An 18827-nucleotide genomic window follows, 5' to 3' on the forward strand; every position below is an offset into this window, starting at 1 on the left:
GGTTAGACCCCTGATGGCAGCGAATAGTGACGTCCTAAAGGACACGATGAAGTTCTTTCGCGCCATGGATCTGATGTTTTCCAGCGATATTGAACAGGGAGTGGTCCGCAGACAGTTAATGGCTTGCAAACAGGGGAGCCGATCTGTCCGTGAGTATTGGACTGAGTTCACCATGTTGATCCATAAATTGGGGTGGGATCTATCGGCGGAACCCATTCAAATGCTCTTTGAAGAAGGGCTTTCTTCGGCTGTGAAAGACGAACTTTCCCGGGCGCCCAGGGCGGAGTCTATGGACCAGCTGACCAAATCAGCGCTGACCATAGGAGCGCGCCAGGAGGCGAGAGCATTGGAGAGGCGGGAAGGGAAGGGGGAACGTTGGAAGGAGTTCCGCATTCCAGACATTCCAGAGCCAACTTTCCCGCCGGCAGAGCCGATGGAAATCGGAACAGCGCGCGCGCGCGCAGTTTCAAAGCCCAGTGAGGGAGGAAAGAAGGAGGGAAAAGGCGCCCGGAAATGCTATCTCTGCCAACAGCCAGGTCACTTTGCCAGAGTCTGCCCCCAGAGGAAGGAATGGCAAGGGATGGTAGGAGCTGTGGAGGGAAGAGAGGAAGAAATACCGAAGCAAGTAAAAGCCAACGCCTGGCTGCCACCGTCGGGGCACAGCAGCCAGGCCAAAGAGCAGTGAAAGTGCCCACGCCAGAACCTCCTAAACCCGCCCTAGTGATAGAAGTGGCGCTAGAGCTGCCAAACGGACACCCTCTAAAGATAAAGGCGCTGTTGGACTCAGGCAGCTCCTGCAATTTCATGAGCAAAGAGTTTGCAGCTGAACACCAGATACAGACGATCCCTTTAAGCAACCCCCTGCAGGTGACCACGATCGATGGCAGGGAGCTGTTGGGAGGAGAAGTCAGCTTGCAGACCATCCCAATGATAATGAAGGTGGCAAGGCACACCGAACTGATAGCGTTTAATGTGGCCACCTTGGGAGGAGCTCCCATTATATTGGGGATGAGCTGGCTAGCGTTACATGATCCGCTGGTGGGCTGGCATCAGAGAGTGGTTTCTTTTGGTTCAGCACATTGCTTAGAACACTGCAAAGAGGGAAAGGGTTTGGCAGGGGCCCAAGCCACCCTAGCAGGGACTGAAGTAACGGAGAACGTGAAGGTACCACGACAATACGCAGATCTCCGCGACGTCTTCAGCGAAAGGGAAGCTGACCAACTACCCCCGCATAGACCCTTTGACTGTCAAATCAATTTACTCCCTGGGGCACAGCTCCCTGTAGGCAAGCTGTACGCCATGTCAGACAGAGAGATGCAGGAGCTAAGAGAGTTCATTGACAAGAACCTGAACAGAGGGTTCATCAGAGAGTCCAGGGCGGTGGGGGGCAGCCCAGTGTTTTTTGTGGATAAAAAAAACACGAACAAGCCGAGGCTTGTGTGTGACTTCAGGGCCTTAAATGCAGTGTCAGAACCAGTGGCTTTCCCTATGCCCAGGATTGACGACATTTTAAACAGGGTCAGGAAGGGAAAGATTTTTACTAAACTGGACCTAAGGGGGGCGTACAACCTGATACGAATAAGGAAGGGGGATGAATGGAAAACCACCATGTTCACCCCTTTGGGGGCATTTGAATATTTAGTTATGCCCTTCGGCCTACAAGGAGGCTCCGCGTGCTTTCAATCGTTTATGAACCACGTCCTGGGGCCTTTGCTTTACAAGAATTGTGTGGCCTTCTTAGACGACGTGTTGGTGTATTCTGAGAATGAGGAGCAGCATGTGAGAGACGTCAGAGAAGTGTTGAGCAGGCTGCAAGCCAACCAGCTGTGGGTGAAACTGGAGAAGTGTCAGTTTCATACCAAGGAGGTGGAATTCCTGGGGTATCGCCTGTCAGACAAGGGATTGGCCATGGATCCCGGCAAGGTCCAGGCGGTGCTGGAATGGAAAACACCCAAAACAAGGAAGGATGTGCAGAGGTTCCTAGGATTTGGGAACTTCTATCGTAAGTTCATCCGAAACTTTGCCCACCTGACGGCGCCCATTACGGACTGTCTCAGCAGTAAGAAGAAGTTCGTTTGGACTGAGGAGGCGGAGCGAGCATTTGAGGAACTAAAAAGGGCCTTCGCCTCGGAACAACAACTCCTGCATGTGGATTTACAAAAACCGATGAGAGTGGAAACTGACGCATCAGACAGAGCGATTGGGGCGGTGCTTCTGCAGCCAGGGAAGGAGGAGTCAGAGTGGAGACCGTGTGCCTTTTTTTCGCGAAAGCTGAACAAATCCGAGAGGAACTACACGGTGTATGACCGAGAACTACTAGCCATTCATGAGGCGTTCCGGAGATGGAGGCACCTGCTAATTGGCGCACAACATAAGGTGCAAGTGTGCACTGACCACAAGAACCTAGAGTATTGGAGGACGGCACGAGTGCTCAACCAACGGCAAGTGAGATGGGCCCAGGAGTTCTCCAAATTTAACTTTGAGATTTGTTACGTGCCAGGCCCAGAGAACATTAGGGCGGACGCTCTCTCACGCAAACCTGAATATTTGGAGGGGGAGGGAGCACCCGAAGAGAGACATGTCATTCCAGAGGACCGCTGGGTGTGTGGGGCGGCATTGGTGGGACAAAGAGAACTGGTAGAGGAAACAGAGAATGATGAATACGCCCAGAATAAGCTCAGAGGTCTTAGGGGTGAGGGAGAGGAACCAGGGGGTTTCGAGGAAAGAAATGGAGCTTTGTATTACAAAGGGGCACTGTATATCCCTGAAGGAGACTTAAGGGGGAGGGTACTCAAGCAGTTGCACGACAGCCCCACGGCGGGGCATTTTGGACAACACAAAACCATGTGGTTGGTCACCAGGGAATTTTGGTGGCCTAAGGTGAGGGAAGATGTACGGGAGTATGTAAGAGGGTGTGAGCAATGCCAGCGAGCCAAAGGGGAGAGGCGGGCACCGGCGGGGCTATTAGAACCCTTACCAACCCCAGAACGACCTTGGGAGGCAGTGTCGATAGATTTTATGACTGATCTGCCGAAGTCCAAGGGGAAAACAGCCATCATGGTGGTGGTAGACCTACTAACAAAGATGTGCCACTTTGTAGCCTGCTCGCATGCAGTCACGGCGGAAGAGACAGCGAAGTTATTTGTAGAACACATTTTTAGGTTGCACGGGGTGCCATTGAGGGTGGTCTCAGACCGAGGAAAACAATTTACTTCCAGGTTCTGGAGGAAGCTCATGAGCTTACTGCAGGTGGAGGTCAACTTTTCGACTGCCCGGCACCCTGAAACCAACGGGCAGGCGGAAAGAGCAAACGGGGTCCTCCAGCAATACCTGAGGTGTTATGTCAATGACAGAGAGAATGACTGGGTAGAAAAGTTGGCGCTGGCGGAATTTGCCTACAACAATGCCGAGAATGTGTCCACAGGGATGAGCCCCTTCTTGGCTAATTATGGGTGTCATCCCAGGGCTTTCCCAGGGGGAGAAGGGGAGAGATGGGGTGTCCCGGCAGCCGAGCATTTTGTAGAAGAAATGGAAGCAATCCATCGTCAGCTCCAACTCAACTTAGAAAGGGCGAAGGAAGAATACAAGAGGCAGGCAGACAAGAACCGAAGGGAAGGTGAAACCATAAGGGTGGGAGATAGGGTGTGGCTGTCAACCCAAGGGTTGCCGTTCAAAGGAGGTTGTAAGAAATTAAGACCCAGGAGATTGGGTCCCTTTGAGGTCATTCAACAGGTCAACCCAGTGGCTTTCAGGCTCCGGTTACCCAACCACATGAAACTGCACCCAGTATTTCACAGGTCGTTACTGTCACCGTATGAGGGGGGACGAGAAGGGATGGCCACTCGGGGACCGGTCATAGAAGAAAGGGAATGCAGCAGCCATGTGGCAGAAATCCTCGACGCCAGGTGGAAGGGGGATCAGGTGGAGTATTTGGTAGCGTGGGAAGGAGAACCGGAGTCAGAAAACACTTGGGTAATGGCAGAAGATATCAATGACGAGGTATTGATAGAAACGTTCCATCAAAGGTTCCCAAGGAAACCTCAGCCTGTGGAGAGGTTCCGGAGGGAATACTTTGGGACCACCGATGAAGAGGAGGAGTTGGAAGGATTCTCGGAATCGGAAGGGGAAGGGGAGATGGACTCTGAGGAGGAGGAGTACTTCGAGACCAGGAACCGCAACAGGTGGAGAGAAGTGTTCGGGACATCGGAAGATGAAGGAAGTTCATTCCGGGGTTTTGCCTCCTCACCGCCCGTAGAGGAGGGGGCGAGAGGGGATGAAGGGGGCCCTGGAGGGGAGGTGGATGTCAGGGAACTGCCATCGGAAGGAAGGGAAGTGAAAGGGCTCACACAGGTTGGGAGAGACTCAGCAGCTGAAGAGGGAACCAGTAGGGGGAGAGGAGCTGAGCTGAGGGAAAGGGAGCTGGAGGGATGGCTCAGAGACACTTCCAGCGAAAACAGTGGGGAGGTTTCAGGACCTCCTGTAGGGACACCCACTCCTCGCCGGAAACTGTCACGCAGAGAGTCCAGAAGACGTGTTTCCGTTAAGGAGCTTTTATGTTGGAAGCGATTCCGAAAGCAACCACTGTCGGAATCTGCCAGCGACTGACGGAGCCATGTTTAAGGGGCTCCGTTACAGACAGAGGTTTGCAAACTTGACCAAACTCTGAGGGACTAGGATTTTACACACAAGCAGCTCATCGTCCCATCACACCAAACTTACCATTACTTTAAAACTATCATACTTATACGTTGTGTTTAAATCTACTACTAGCTTCAAACTGTTATTCTTAGCAGAATACACACGTTTTTCATTTCAACTCTTGAGTAGGAATTATTCCTTATATTGAAACTTTTGGCCAGAGTTCTTGATATATCCTTTTCAGTGTTGGAACTTAGTGCAGCATTTCCCTAACCCAAGCAAAATTCTCACATGCAATGCAGTTCAGTCTGTGTGCATGCAGTTGCCACCAGTAAAGGTCCCAGAATAATTCATAGACTCATAGAATGGTAGAGTTAGAAGGGGCGTAAAGGGGCATCTAGGCCAAGGAAGTCCATTCCAGTATAATATCCAGATCAAGGGAGGTGCTTGGACTCTCATACCTTCGAGGCTTTTAAGCAGAGGTTGGATGGCCATCCATCATGGATGCTTTGGCTGAGATTCCTGCATTGCAGGGGGTTGGACTAGATGACCCTCGGGGCTCCCTTACAACTCTACAGTTCTACAATTCTACTACCCTCCTTGTTTTTATGATTGCAGGTAGTTTTCAAACTATTTTTAATGTTGTGTTTCAATGTTGTAACCCACCCTGGGACCTTAGAGTGAAGAATGGGTACTTACTAACTAGCTAGCTAACTAGCTGATTAAATAAATAAAATTATTCTGAATGGGTCATCTCTGAGTGGTACTAACACTGCCTACAACCCTATGTACTTGGTTACTATGGCAAGGAGGCAAAGAGTCTCCTGATAAGGAGTGATCAGGCACTGTCTTCTTGCTACAGAGACTGCAAGAGAAGGTGGAAAGGTCCAGGGGCTGATTCTTAATGCTTCGAAGTAAATTTATCATTTACTTTTAAAAGCCTGATCTCATACCATAAAATACCCAAGGCATGATATTTACACACGTACTTTGTTAATCTTCAGGTCGCTCCTTCCAGTAATTCCAGATAGATCAGCATTGTCGCTAAACACATCAGTAATGCCCAGCCTAGACAGCACATTGTTGAAATTATAGGATGCAGACATTGAGAATTTTGGAAGAGACAGATCAATTTCTTCCCTAAACGAGAATCAGAACATTAAATCATCAGCGATGAAGAGTTTTACAACACTCAGCAATAAACTGCATTTGCAGTGTCAGATCTTCATACCCTTAAAGAGAGGCATTTTACAGTTTTAAAACAGATGCCTTCATTCCATACTAACTACTACAGAGGCATTTAGAAACAGCGGAGAAAAGCCATACCCCCTTTTTAAAGATGTTCTCCATTTGGACAAAGTTTCCTCCCCCATAGCACCCTCCACTTCCTTCAGTTTGCCTTCATCAGGCAGAATGAACCAGGCAGCAGCACCTCCTTTGTGAGGAAGTTCAACTACCCAGCATGACAGAGCTTCATCGTGGAAATATCTGTAACGCTCCGTTTTTTCCATCATGTCAACTTTCACAGTTTTTCCTTCGTCAATAAAAAAATCTTTTTTATGGGTTAATTCAGCGTTAAAGGGATATTTCCAGTCATCTAAGATGAAAAAGAAGTATAATAACAACAACAAGAACAAGAATAATAATAATAATTTATTATTTATACCCCGCCCATCTGGCTGAGTTCCCCCAGCCACTCTGGGTGGATTCCAACATGGTGTGGAAGTGCTATGATGATATTTGAGGGCTCCACAGCTTTTGTCTCTCTCATATGAGACTCCTGAGGAATGGAAGAGGGAAATGGTTAAGGAAGAAGAGTACAGACCTTTCCTGCCATTAACAATGGCCACTCTCTGTCTAAAATGATGACGACCGCCCTACATGAAAATATCACAAAGTGAATTGATTGAGCAGAACATTCATATCATGTTCTCTCAGTGACTGGCAGCAATAAAGTTTTGTTTTTAAATCTTTCCTGTTCTGTTTACTGGAGGATAAAAGCACCACCCTGAGCCAGCATTTGTCAAGATGTGGCTTTAACCAAACTGAAATCAGTAAGCAGGAAGTACATTAAGATTTCCATCATTTCCTCCTGAAAGCCAAGAGAGCCTTATTCACAGATGAACAAGCTCTTCTAAGAAATTAATGAATTATGCCAAATGTTTTTAAATATCAAGCTGACATTTTCCCTGCTAACATTTAGAAGAAGAGTTTGGATTTGATATCCCGCTTTATCACTAGCTGAAGGAGTCTCAAAGTAGCTAACATTCTCCTTTCCCTTCCTCCCCCACAACAAACACTCTGTGAGGTGAGTGGGACTGAGAGACTTCAAAGAAGTGTGACTGGCCCAAGGTCACCCAGCAGCTGCATGTGGAAGAGCGGGGAAGTGAACCCGGTTCACCAGATTACGAGACTACCGCTCTTAACCACTACACCACACTGGCTCTAGAATTGTGCAGAAGCTGAGGTTCATATGAAGAGCTACATTGAGAGGAAAACAGATGTAAACAGATGTATACTAGGGTCTCAATCTACATACATATATGATGGGAGTTCTTATATGAAATATATGTTTTAATTTACTACGTAGAACAGGACACTTAATGTTGATTGCAACACATAGTACCATGAGTACACATACCCTGTTTTCCTGAAAATAAGACAGTGTCTTATACTAATTTTTGCTCCTAAAGATGCGCTAGGTCTTATTTTCCGGGGATGTCTTATTTTTCCATGAAGAAGAATACGGTACACATTTATTGTTTAATTGTGAGTCAGCCAGTCTCGGTCAGGGCAGAGCGAGCAACAGGCGGCAGCTTGTCCTAGTGGCAGTGCGGGCTCTCTGATTTAAAGAGACCTCGCACTGCCTGAATAGCTCTGGCTGCACTGCGGCCAATCAGTGAGCTGTGCAGCGGTGCCCGCTGCTATGGTCCAGAGGGGTCAGATGCCTAATGGTAGCTTCGGGGGCCTTATATTCCGGGGAGGCCTTATGTTCGGGGGAGGCCTTAATATCGGAGAGGTCTTATTTTTGGGGGGATGCCTTATATTACAGCGAGTGGCAAAACTGGAAGTAGGTCTTATTTTCGGGGGATGTCCTACTTTCAGGGAAAGACGGTAGTACCTGAGGAATGGAAAGGGGAGCTGTTTGAGTACAATAAAATGGGAGAAAACGGACATATTAAATTTCCCAATGCCCTCTCTTGCCTCCTCCACAGCTCTGCCAAATTTTTGCACAGTGCTGCTGGAAGAGGGGATGTGGGCTTAGTGTGGCTTTCCCGATTGGGGAATGGGCTGCCAGAGACAGAGGGAGGCGCGAGGAGAAGCAGCGTGGGAAGGCTCCTTTCGACAGGGAGGGAAGGAGGGATCAGGATCAGCTACATGGCTCCCTTTGACAAGGAGGGAAGGAGGGAGGGTAGGCACTATCAGGATCCACATCGTCTATGTGGCTCCCTTTGACGGGGAGGAAGAGGAGGGAGGGAGGGAGGCAGGGAGTGCAGGCACTATTGGGGTCGTTATCAGCTGTGCGGTTCCCTTTGGTGGTGGTGGTGGGAGAATGGAGAGGGGGAGGGATCCAGATCCGGATCAGCTGCGCAGCTCCCTTTGACAGGGAGGTGGGGAGAGAGAAAGGGCTGGCTTGGGAGAGAGAGAGAGAGAGTTGCTTTGCGGGGGGGGGGGCTGGATGGCGGGGGAGGGAGCTGCTTAAGGGGAGTGGGGGTATGGCTTGGGGGATACAGAGAACTGCTTTAGCGGGAGAGAGAGAAAGGGCTGGCTTGGGGAGGGGCAGGCCCAGACGGGGGGGCATATCGGCCACTTGGGCCGGGCCTCCGATTCCAAAGGGGGCCTCGGTCAGCATATTTATCTTGTTTTCCATTTTGTCTTTATATGCAGATATGGGTCAAGCCTTGAAATAAAATTATTTGTCAGCATAACTTTTGTGAAAATTATTTATATACTTTTTTATAAGACTTCAGTTACCCCAGGGGTAAAAAAAAAAAGTGGGCCACATTATCTACCTGGCCTGGGCCTCTGCCTGGCTCCGCAAGGCTCTGGGGAGGGAGAGAGAGAAGCTGACTGGCTCCTCAGAGCAATAACTTTTGCCTCCTTCCCCACCCCTTAAACTCCCCCCTCCCATGTCCAGTTAGCCACCTCCTTCCAAACACACACACACACACACACACACACACACACACACACACACCTTTTGCGTGCTCCTCCTCCCTCCAATGACAATGGGTAGATCACTGCCAATTTTTTATACTGCGTAGATGGCAGCCAATTTGAAGTTGGATATGCCTGTTTTAGTGCAATAGTGCTGTTTCTCTATTAAGGAAAAATTTGGCGGAGCTGTGGAGGAGGCAAGAGAGGGCATTGGGAAATTTAATATGTCCATTTTTCTCCCATTTTATTGTACTCAAACAGCTCCCCTTTCCATTCCTCAGGTACTATGTGTACTCATGGTACTAGGTGTTGCAATCAACATCAAGTGTCCTTTTCTACGTGGTACATTAAAACATATATTTAATATAAGAACTTCCATCACATATGTATATAGATTGGGACCTTAGTATACATCTGTTTAAATCTGTTTTCCTCTCAATGTAGCTCTTCAAATGAACCTCAGTTTCTGCACAATTCTAAATGTGAGCAGGGAAAATGTTGGCTTGATGTTTAAAAACATTTGGCATAATTCATTAATTTCTTAGAAGAGCTTGTTCATCTGTGAATAAGGCTCTCCTGGCTTTCAGGAGGAAATGATGGAAATCTTAATGTACTTCCTGCTTACTGATTTCAGTTTAGTTAAAGCCACATCTTGACAAATGCTGGCTCAGGGTGGTGCTTTTATCCTCCAGTAAACAGAACGGGAAATATTTTTAAAAAACACACCATTATTGCTGCCAGTCACTGAGAGAACCTGATAGTAGAATGTTCTGCTCAAATCCATTCACTTTGTGATATTTTCATGTAGGTCGATCGTCATCACTTTTAGACAGAGTGGCCATTGTTGATGGCAGGAGTGGTCTGTACTCTTCTTCCTTAAACATTTCCCTCTTCCATTCCTCAGGAGTCTCATATGAGAGAGAGAAAAGCTGTGGAACCCTCAAATACGATACGATACGATAATCTTTACTGTCATTGTCCCATACAGAACAATGAAAAAATCTACATCAGACATTCAAAAACCCACAAGCCTGCTATCCCAGCTATCCCAGCCTGTTAGCCCCTAAAACGCTGATACCCCATAATTGGATACAATAGACTCACATAAAGGCTACCTTACACGACGTTTAAAACCAAAATCACATTTGGATAGAAACTGTTTCTCAGGCGGCTAGTCCTAGTCTTTATAACCCTGTACCTTCTTCCAAAAGGCAGAAGCTGAAAGAGATCATTTCTGGAGTGCGCACTATCCTGCACTATCTCTGCAGCTTTCTTATGGCACCTGGAAGCATAGATTTGATCCAAGGTGGGAAGAGTGCACCCAATTATTTTCTCCACAGTCTTTACAACCCAGGACAACATTGTTTTTCCCCGACCATGCAGCTCCCAAACCACACACACAGACCATAAGTTAATACACTCTCAACAGTACAAAGGTAAAATGCCATCAACAGGTCCTTTGAGAGATTATTTTTCCAGAGGATTCTCATAAAATATAACCTCTGCTGTGCTCTCTCCATCAAGTCTTTGCTGTTTCCTCCCCAGGTTAGGTCATCTCTCAACTCCATTCCCAGAAATCGAAACACCGAAATCTGTTCCACACACTTCCCCTCAATAATAAGTTGCTGAATACTCAATTTACATTTTCTAAACTCCACAATAATCTCATTTGTTTTCTTTGTTTTCTTTAAGTTAAGGAGTATCATCATAGCACCTCCACATCACATTTTCCCACTTGTGTCACCATGAGTTTCCCCGTGAAAGCTTTAGAAATCAAACTACTTTACAATTGGTTTTACACTGGAGTGAAACCACACTTTAGTTCAAGGTTTTTGCAATCTCCGGAGTGATGAAATGAAGGACATCTCCCTTTAATCCCTACTCAATGACAATTCACTTTGAACTTTGCTGGCGAAACTCCCCATACTCTGGGGGCTAGGTTTTCCTAAATCCCACTGTTTAACTACAGCTCATTGGAACTGGATGCAGTTGAATTACTGAACCACCACATATTTGTGTTTTTCAAACCATGAAGTCGTGATCTTATCGGCTGGCGCAGCATCAGATACAAACCAGGTAGGTGTCCTTACCCAATTGGCTGCTGCAGCAGCAGGTAGAAGCAAGCCAGGGTTATAAATGGAAGGTAACCTAAGGAGAAGAGAGCTTACTCTACAAGCAAGAGGGAAGAGCAAACATCTCAGCCCAAAGGAGCAAGTGTCAAAGTAATAAGCGTCACAACAGGACGTTTTGGGGAAAGCCCAGGTATGTATAAAAAGGATCTGAGAAAAGTTTGTTAATAATTCACCATCCATAAGGGGCAGTGAAAGCTAGCTGAATGAGTGTGAATGGGGAGACGTACAGGTTAACATCAGGCCACCTGCCCCCTTGCAGAAGTGGCTGACTCTAAAAGGCTGCTGTTCTAGGAGCACTAGGCCCTGGTGAAGCTGTATACCCCCTGCCTGAGTGGCTGAAGCAGCTCAGGACACTCCCCAAACTAGGACACCTTTCATTAGTGCTGGGGAAGGGAGAATGCAAGGCAAGCCTGCTGAGGATGTTGGGCAGCATCACTGGCAAGGATGATGAGCGAGAGGAAGCCCCAGGCAGTCAAAGCAAGTAATGCAGATGTGTGAAGGGACAATAAGTAATACCCATTTACTGACTCATTTGATCAAAGTAATTCTGACCAATAAGGGCACTGTAAGCTCCCAATGTCTGCTGGGATCCAAATCCTGGCAGAACGTACAACTCAGAACGTACAACTAGAGTAGGAAGCCTATAGAAAAGAGCTAGTGTTGTGGAAAACTAGGCCACAGTCAACAAATGAGAATGACACATTCCCAATAAATGTTACCGTAGAACAAAATAAATTCCTTTGAGTAGGTTTCCATAGAAGAGTGCTAATGTGTGCTAAAGAGAGCCAGTGTGGTGTAGTGGTTAAGAGCGGTAGTCTCGTAATCTGGGAAACCGGGTACACGTCTCCGCTCCTCCACATGCAGCTGCTAGGTGACCTTGGGCTAGTCACACTTCTTTGAAGTCTCTCAGCCCCACTCACCTCACAGAGTGTTTGTTGTGGGGGAGGAAGGGAAAGGAGAATGTTAGCCGCTTTGAGACTCCTTAAAGGGAGTGAAAGGCGGGATATCAAATCCAAACTCTTCCTCTTCTTCTTCTTCTAATATATGCTGGTGTTTTGTGTGTGTCTGTGTGTTTAGGAAATCTCAGATTGCAATGAAACTCGCCATCCATTTCTCCTTGTTACTGATTGTCCTTCAAGCCCACAATGGTCATGGAGATAAAGATCCACTTCAAGAAAAGCTAGCTTCCAGCATTGCTGGCTTTGCATTTAAAGTCTCCAGAGAAGTAGCTTCACTCCAGGGTGGCAAAAATATCTTCTTCTCTCCTCTGAGTATCTCCATGGCATTTTCAATGATTGGCATGGGTGCTAAATCCAACACCCAAAATCAAATTTACGAAGGACTTGGATTGACATCAATTGACACAAGCAAGGTCCATAAAGAATTTGAACAGCTCATTCAGATGCTGAACAGTCCTGGAGCTAAGATGGACATAGGAAATGCCATGTGGATAAAACAGTCACATCAAATTCTTCCTAAGTTTTCAGAGGATGTCAAAAGTTTGTACAAAACAGAGAGCTTTAACTTTGAACAATCCTCAAAGGCTGCAAAGCAGATAAATGATTACGTGGCAAAGAAAACCCATGGGAAAATTACTAAAGCAGTTGAAGGCTTAGATCCAGAAACCATCATGGTTCTTGTGAACTATATTTACTTCAAAGGTATGTTAAAGAAAGATAAGTTACAAATATTTAATGCTTTGTATTGTTGAATCTGCTAAAACTGGGAGGAATAACTTATCCCTTCAAAACAAAAGCATTTCTACAGTGAAACCAACAATTTAGTTGAATGTTCTAAAACATACAGCATTTAATGCAGAATTAGAGAAAGACAGGTGTTGAGGCTGAAGTGGCTAACCTGAAGGATTCCAGATGTTCTCGGGCTACATCTCCCACCATCCCTGACGATTGGCCATGCTGGCTGATACTGATGGTGGTGAAGTCCAGCAACATCAAGATCCCTGCCCCTGGATGCTTCTAAACCACACAGGAAGCAGTTCCATTTGACTCAGTCCACGTTTTGGCCTGTGGGACCCCACTCTTCCCATTTCTTGCTGTCTTCTGAAACATCAATAGCAGGTTGACTTACCCTTTGTCTGCACTCTCCTGATTCAACAGACTGCTTTCATACCCATAGTTGAAGGTTCATTCTCTAGCAGGCAGCTGATCCAGTTCTGATCCAGTTCTGCTGGATCTCTCAGCGGCTTTTGATACCATCAACCCTAACATCCTTCTGGACCGTCTTGAGGGGCTAGGAGTTGGGGGTACTGTTATACAGTGGTTCCACTCCTTTCTCCATGGGTCCAGAAAGTGGGGGGGTGTGAGTGTTCAGACCCTTGGGCTCTCACTTGTGGGGTGCCTCAGGGGTCCGTCCTCTCCCCCATGCTTTTTAACATCTACATGCAGCCGCTGGGAGAGAACATCAGGGGGTTTGGGCTGGGTGTTCATCAATATGCGGATGATACCCAGCTCTACCTCTCTGGTAAATCAGAACCAGTGAAGGCAGTGAAGGTCCTGTGTGAGTATCTGCAGGGGGTGGGAGGATGGATGGCAGCTTATGGATTGAGGTTGAATGCTGACAAGACAGAAGTACTGTTCTTGGGGGACAGGGGGCGGGCTGGTGTGGAGGACACCCTGATCCTGCTTGGGGTAACTGTGCCCCTGAAGGACCAGGTGCGCAGCCTGGGAGTCATTTTGGACTCACAGCTGTCCATGGAGGCGCAGGTTAATTCTGTGTCCAGGGCAGCTGTTTACCAGCTCCATCTGGTACGCAGGCTGAGAACCTACCTGCCCGCAGACTGTCTTGCCAGAGTGGTGCATGCTCTAGTTATCTCCCACTTGGACTACTGCACTCTACATGCGGCTTGAAGGTGACTTGGAAACTACAACTAATCCAGAATGTGGCAGATAGACTGGTGACTGGGAGTTGCCGCCGAGATCACATAACACCAGTCTTGAAAAACCTACATTGGCTCCCAGTACGTCTCCGAGCACAATTCAAATGTTGGTGCTGACCTTTAAAGCCCCCTAAACAGCCTCGGTCCTGTATACCTGAAAGAGCGTCTCCACCCCCATCGTTCAGCCTGGACACTGAGGTCCAGCACCGGGGGCTTCTGGCGGTTCCCTCATTGCGAGAAGTGAGGTTACAGGGAACCAGACAGAGGGCCTTCTCGGTAGTGGCACCTGCCCTGTGGAATGCCCTCCCAGCAGATGTCAAGGCAATAAACAACTATTTTACTTTTAAAAGACAACCGAATGCGGCCCTGTTTAGGGACATTTTTAATGTCTGCCTCTTTATTGTTTTTAATAAGCGGTTGGAAGCCGCCCGGAGTGGCTGGGGAAACTCAGCCAGATGGGCGGGGTACTAATAAATTATTATTATTATTATTATTATTATTATTATTATTATTATTATTGTTCTTGTTGTTGTTATTATACTTCTTTTTCATCTTAGATGACTTGAAATATCCCTTTAACGCTGAATTAACCCATGAAAGAGATTTTTTTATTGACGAAGGAAAAACTGTGAAAGTTGACATGATGGAAAACACGGAGCATTACAGATATTTCCACGATGAAGCTCTGTCATGCCGGGTAGTTGAACTTCCTCACAAAGGAGGTGCTGCTGCCTGGTTCATTCTGCCTGATGAAGGCAAACTGAAGGAAGTGGAGGATGCTATGGGGGAGGAAACTTTGTCCAAATGGAGAACTTCTTTAAAAAGGTGGTAAGGCTTTTCTCTGCTGTTTCTAAATGCCTCTGTAGTAGTTAGTATTTATTAGAGTTTGGAATGAAGGCATCTATTTTAAAACTGTAAAATGCCTCTATTTAAGGGTATGAAGGTCTGACACTGCAAATGCAGTTTATTGCTGAATGTTATAAAACTCTTCATTGCTGATGATTTAATGTTCTGATTCTCGTTTAGGAGAAAAATTTGTCTGTCCCTTCCAAAATTCTCGATGTCTGCATCCTATAATCTCAAAAAGGTGCTGTCTAGGCTAGGCATTACTGATGTGTTTAGCGACAATGCTGATCTATCTGGAATTACTGGAAGGAGCGACCTGAAGATTAACAAAGTATGTGTGTAAATATCATGCCTTGGGCATTTTATGGTATGAGATCAGGCTTTTAAAAGTAACTGACAAATTTACTTCGAAGCATTAAGAATCGGCCCCTAGACCTTTCCACCTTCTCTTGCAGTCTCTGTAGCAAGAAGACAGTGCCTGATCACTCCTTATCAGGAGACTCTTTGCCTCCTTGCCATAGTAACCAAGTACATAGGGTTGTAGGCAGTGTTAGTACCACTCAGAGATGACCCATTCAGAATAATTTTATTTATTTTGTTAGTTAGTTAGTTCCCATTCTTCACTCTAAGGTCCCAGGGTGAGTTACAACATTGAAACACATTAAAAATAGTTTGAAAACTACCTGCAATCATAAAAACAAGGAGGGTAGTAGAATTGTAGAACTGTAGAGTTGTAAGGGAGCCCCGAGGGTCATCTAGTCCAACCCCCTGCAATGCAGGAATCTCAGCCAAAGCATCCATGATTGATGGCCATCCAACCTCTGCTTAAAAGCCTCGAAGGTATGAGAGTCCAGCACCTCCCTTGATCTGGATATTATACTGGAATGGACTTCCTTGGCCTAGATGCCCCTTTACGCCCCTTCTAACTCTACCATTCTATGAGTCTATGAATTATTCTGGGACCTTTACTGGTTGCAACTGCATGCACACAGACTGAACTGCATTGCATGTGAGAATTTTGCTTGGGTTAGGGAAATGCTGCACTAAGTTCCAACACATCTGAAAGACGAATCAGAACCCAGTGTTGGGGAGAAAATCAAAATAAAGCAGCCAATCAAAAGACAGTCCAGACTGGAAGTTCTTTGAGGCAGGCAGAACCCAGTCACTCCATTCTTCTGTGCATATTTACAGGCAGCGCTTGTGGCCTTGGAACAAAGGTTTGGAAGGAATTCTTCCTCCTCGTTCCGAGAACCTTGGCCATGTGACTTGAGAAGCACCCAGTGGCCCAGTGGGCTTGGTGCTCACCTCACAGGCATGCCAAGCCTCAAGTGCACATTCAGTGACTCAATGAAAGACGGCATAAGGTGGACCAAGGTCTCCCTTCTTTCTTTCTTTTTTTAAAAAAATATATATTCATTTTTCTTTTTCATTCATTACATACATCTCAAACTCTTAACATTTACTATATATTCCTCCCTCCCTCCCCTCCAAGGCTTCCCCCAACTTCCGCTTCTGGTTTGTTTCTATTTTCACCCACTTCGCTATCTCTTAACAGAAAAAGTTATTAATTACGTAACTTTAAGCCTAAAGACATGAAAATAACAGGAAATACACCATCATATTTCACTATCTTCTAAACATTTTCTAATGCTAATAATATGAATGTTTATTTAAATCCTGCCATCAAGCCTACTGACTTTCTTTGATTCTGCAAATATAATATGAATGGTTCCCAATCTTTTTCAAAGTCTCTGTTGTTGTTTTTTTTTCTCTTTGTCTATCTGTCATTTTTGCCAGTTCTGCAAAGTTCATCAACTTCTTTTGCCATTGTTCTTTGGTTGGTATTTCTCCAATCCTCAAGATGGACCAAGATTTCCCTTCACCCAGTACTGCCTCGGTTATCTGCCCCACTGTCTCTTGCGTTTTCTTTCCTGCCCTGACTAACAGCCAATTAATAAAATGCAACTGCAGCCTAACCAATTAGTCCCAAACATATGAAGTTCTGTAGAGGGGAAAAAAGGAGTCATGAAGCAAAATATTCCTCCTCAGCCCCCAAATAGGCAACTAACGAAACCCCATACCATGCAGGGACGGAAGGTGGGCACTCCAATGAAAAGACTGGAGTGTTTCCACAGATCGAGGCTTCAAAGCGGCTTAGTGCTTGTGTGCATTTTTGTTTGTGGGGGTTTTTTCTTTGTGTGTGTTTGTGTGTTTATTTCCTTGTTTGTGTTTTGATGGTGGGGGAAGCACTGGGAAATGATTCTTGGAATGAGGATAGGAGGATTATAAATGTGTTTCACTTTTCATCTGTGATATGTTGCAGGCTGTGATGGTTTCCAAAAATATATCTTCCTTCCTTCCTGTGCAGGCTACTCACGAGGCTGTTCTGGATATACATGAAGAAGGTAGTGAGGCAGCAGCAGTGACCACTGTAGGGATTGTTTTTAAATCTCTAAAACCCCTCTCCTTGCCTATTCCACTCATATTTGACAAGCCATTCTTTCTCACCATATTGGCACCAAATGATGGACCCATGCTTTTCTTTGGGAAAGTAGTGAACCCTGCTCAAAAATGAACATTAGGCGGACCATTCAGAAGCTTCCAGTTACCAGCCATCTTAGTGATGAAAGAGGACTTTCCCCCTTTCTTTGCTAGAAGAAAGCGTCATAACCAGTAGTTGTTTTTAAGGACAACTATGACATCGACAGGAAACTGCGTGTACAATAAAGATAATTTTAAAACATGTCTCTATTTCATTTTTTAATATAATTTTTATGAAAGTTTCTTTTTTACAATTTATAATATTCATTTAAACAACCTTAAAATATCAATGACTTCCCTTCTTCTCTTTCCATGGTTTGTTTTGCACAACATAAATCCCTGCATATTTTACATAAATTAAACCATTCAGTATTGCATTATTACATCCATCACAACTTATTTACACTGTTGAATTTATCTTAATGCTGGCAACGTTTTCAAGTGTACACAATTCCCTCCCATATATTCACTAAACATTTTCCAATCTTCTTTAAACAGCTGTCCATGGAGGCACTGGTCAATTCTGTGTCCAGGGCAGCTGTTTACCAGCTCCATCTGGTATGCAGACTGAGACCCTACCTGCCTGCGGACTGTCTCGCCAGAGTGCTGCATGCTCTAGTTATCTCCTGCTTGGACTACTTCAATGTGCTCTACATGGGTCTACCTTTGAAGGTGACCCGGAAACTACAACTAATCCAGAATGCGGTAGCTAGACTGGTGACTGGGAGTGGCTGCTGAGACCACAGAACACTGGTCTTGAAAGACCTACATTAGCTCCCAGTACATTTCTGAGCACAATTCAAAGTGTTGGTGCTGACCTTTAAAGCCCTAAATGGCCTCAGTCCAGTGTACCTGAAGGAGCATCTCCACCCCCATCGTTCTGCCCAGACACTGAGGTCTAGCGCCGATGGCCTTCTGGCAGTTCCCTCACTGCGAGAAGCCAAGTTACAGGGAACCAGGCAGAGGGCCTTCTCGGTAGTGGCACCCGCCCTGTGGAACGCCCTCCCACCAGATGTCAAAGAGAACAACTACCACCAGACTTTTAGAAGACATCTGAAGGCAGTCCTCTTTAGGGAAGCTTTTAGTGTTTAACAGACTATTGTATTTTAATACTTTGTTGGAAGCCACCCAGAGTGGCTGGGGAAACCCAGCCAGATGGGCGGGGTATAAATAATATATTATTTTATTATTATTATTAGTAGTAGTAGTAGTAGTAGTAGTATTTCTTGTGAGGGATGATGCTGGTTACAAGACGGCAAAAAAGGAGATTGGAACAGGCTAAGCAGAGGAAGATCTTAAACTGCTTTACTTCTGTTAAGACACATTCAAACCAGGAAAGCACTGCTCCTACTCTGCAAGGAGCATCCCTCCATCTTGAAACTGATGTAGGACAGACTCCCACAGGAACACTGTCCAGACCTAATCTATGGATATGTGCAGGAGCTGTGTCTTTCTCCCTCTCTTGTCAATATTGAACATGCGTACTTTGCTGAAGGTCCTGGGGCACCAAATGGCAGTGCAAGAAATACTAAATCATGAAAAGACAAAAGTCCTTTAAAAGTTTTTCTTTTAAAAGCATCAAAGTAGAGTTGGAAAGGATCCTGAGGGTCATCTAG

General features: G+C 45.9%; 2 protein-coding genes across 2 annotated transcripts in view; one reads left to right on the top strand and one right to left on the bottom strand.

The window, feature by feature from the left end:
* Positions 1-18827, bottom strand: part of LOC308469620 (serine protease inhibitor 2.1-like) — a 300956-nt gene that overhangs the window by 204546 nt on the left and 77583 nt on the right. The window lies entirely within an intron of this gene.
* LOC308463387 (alpha-1-antitrypsin-like) lies at positions 12022-17245 on the top strand (the record flags this gene model as incomplete). Its single annotated transcript, XM_080981733.1, has 4 exons — positions 12022-12589; positions 14382-14652; positions 14851-15001; positions 16994-17245. 4 exons carry the CDS (start codon positions 12022-12024, stop codon positions 17243-17245), a joined length of 1242 nt encoding a protein of 413 aa, XP_080837859.1.

This window comes from Podarcis pityusensis (assembly GCF_964106645.2).
Source record: "Podarcis pityusensis genome assembly, chromosome: 1".
Classification (NCBI taxonomy): Eukaryota; Metazoa; Chordata; class Lepidosauria; order Squamata; family Lacertidae; genus Podarcis; species Podarcis pityusensis.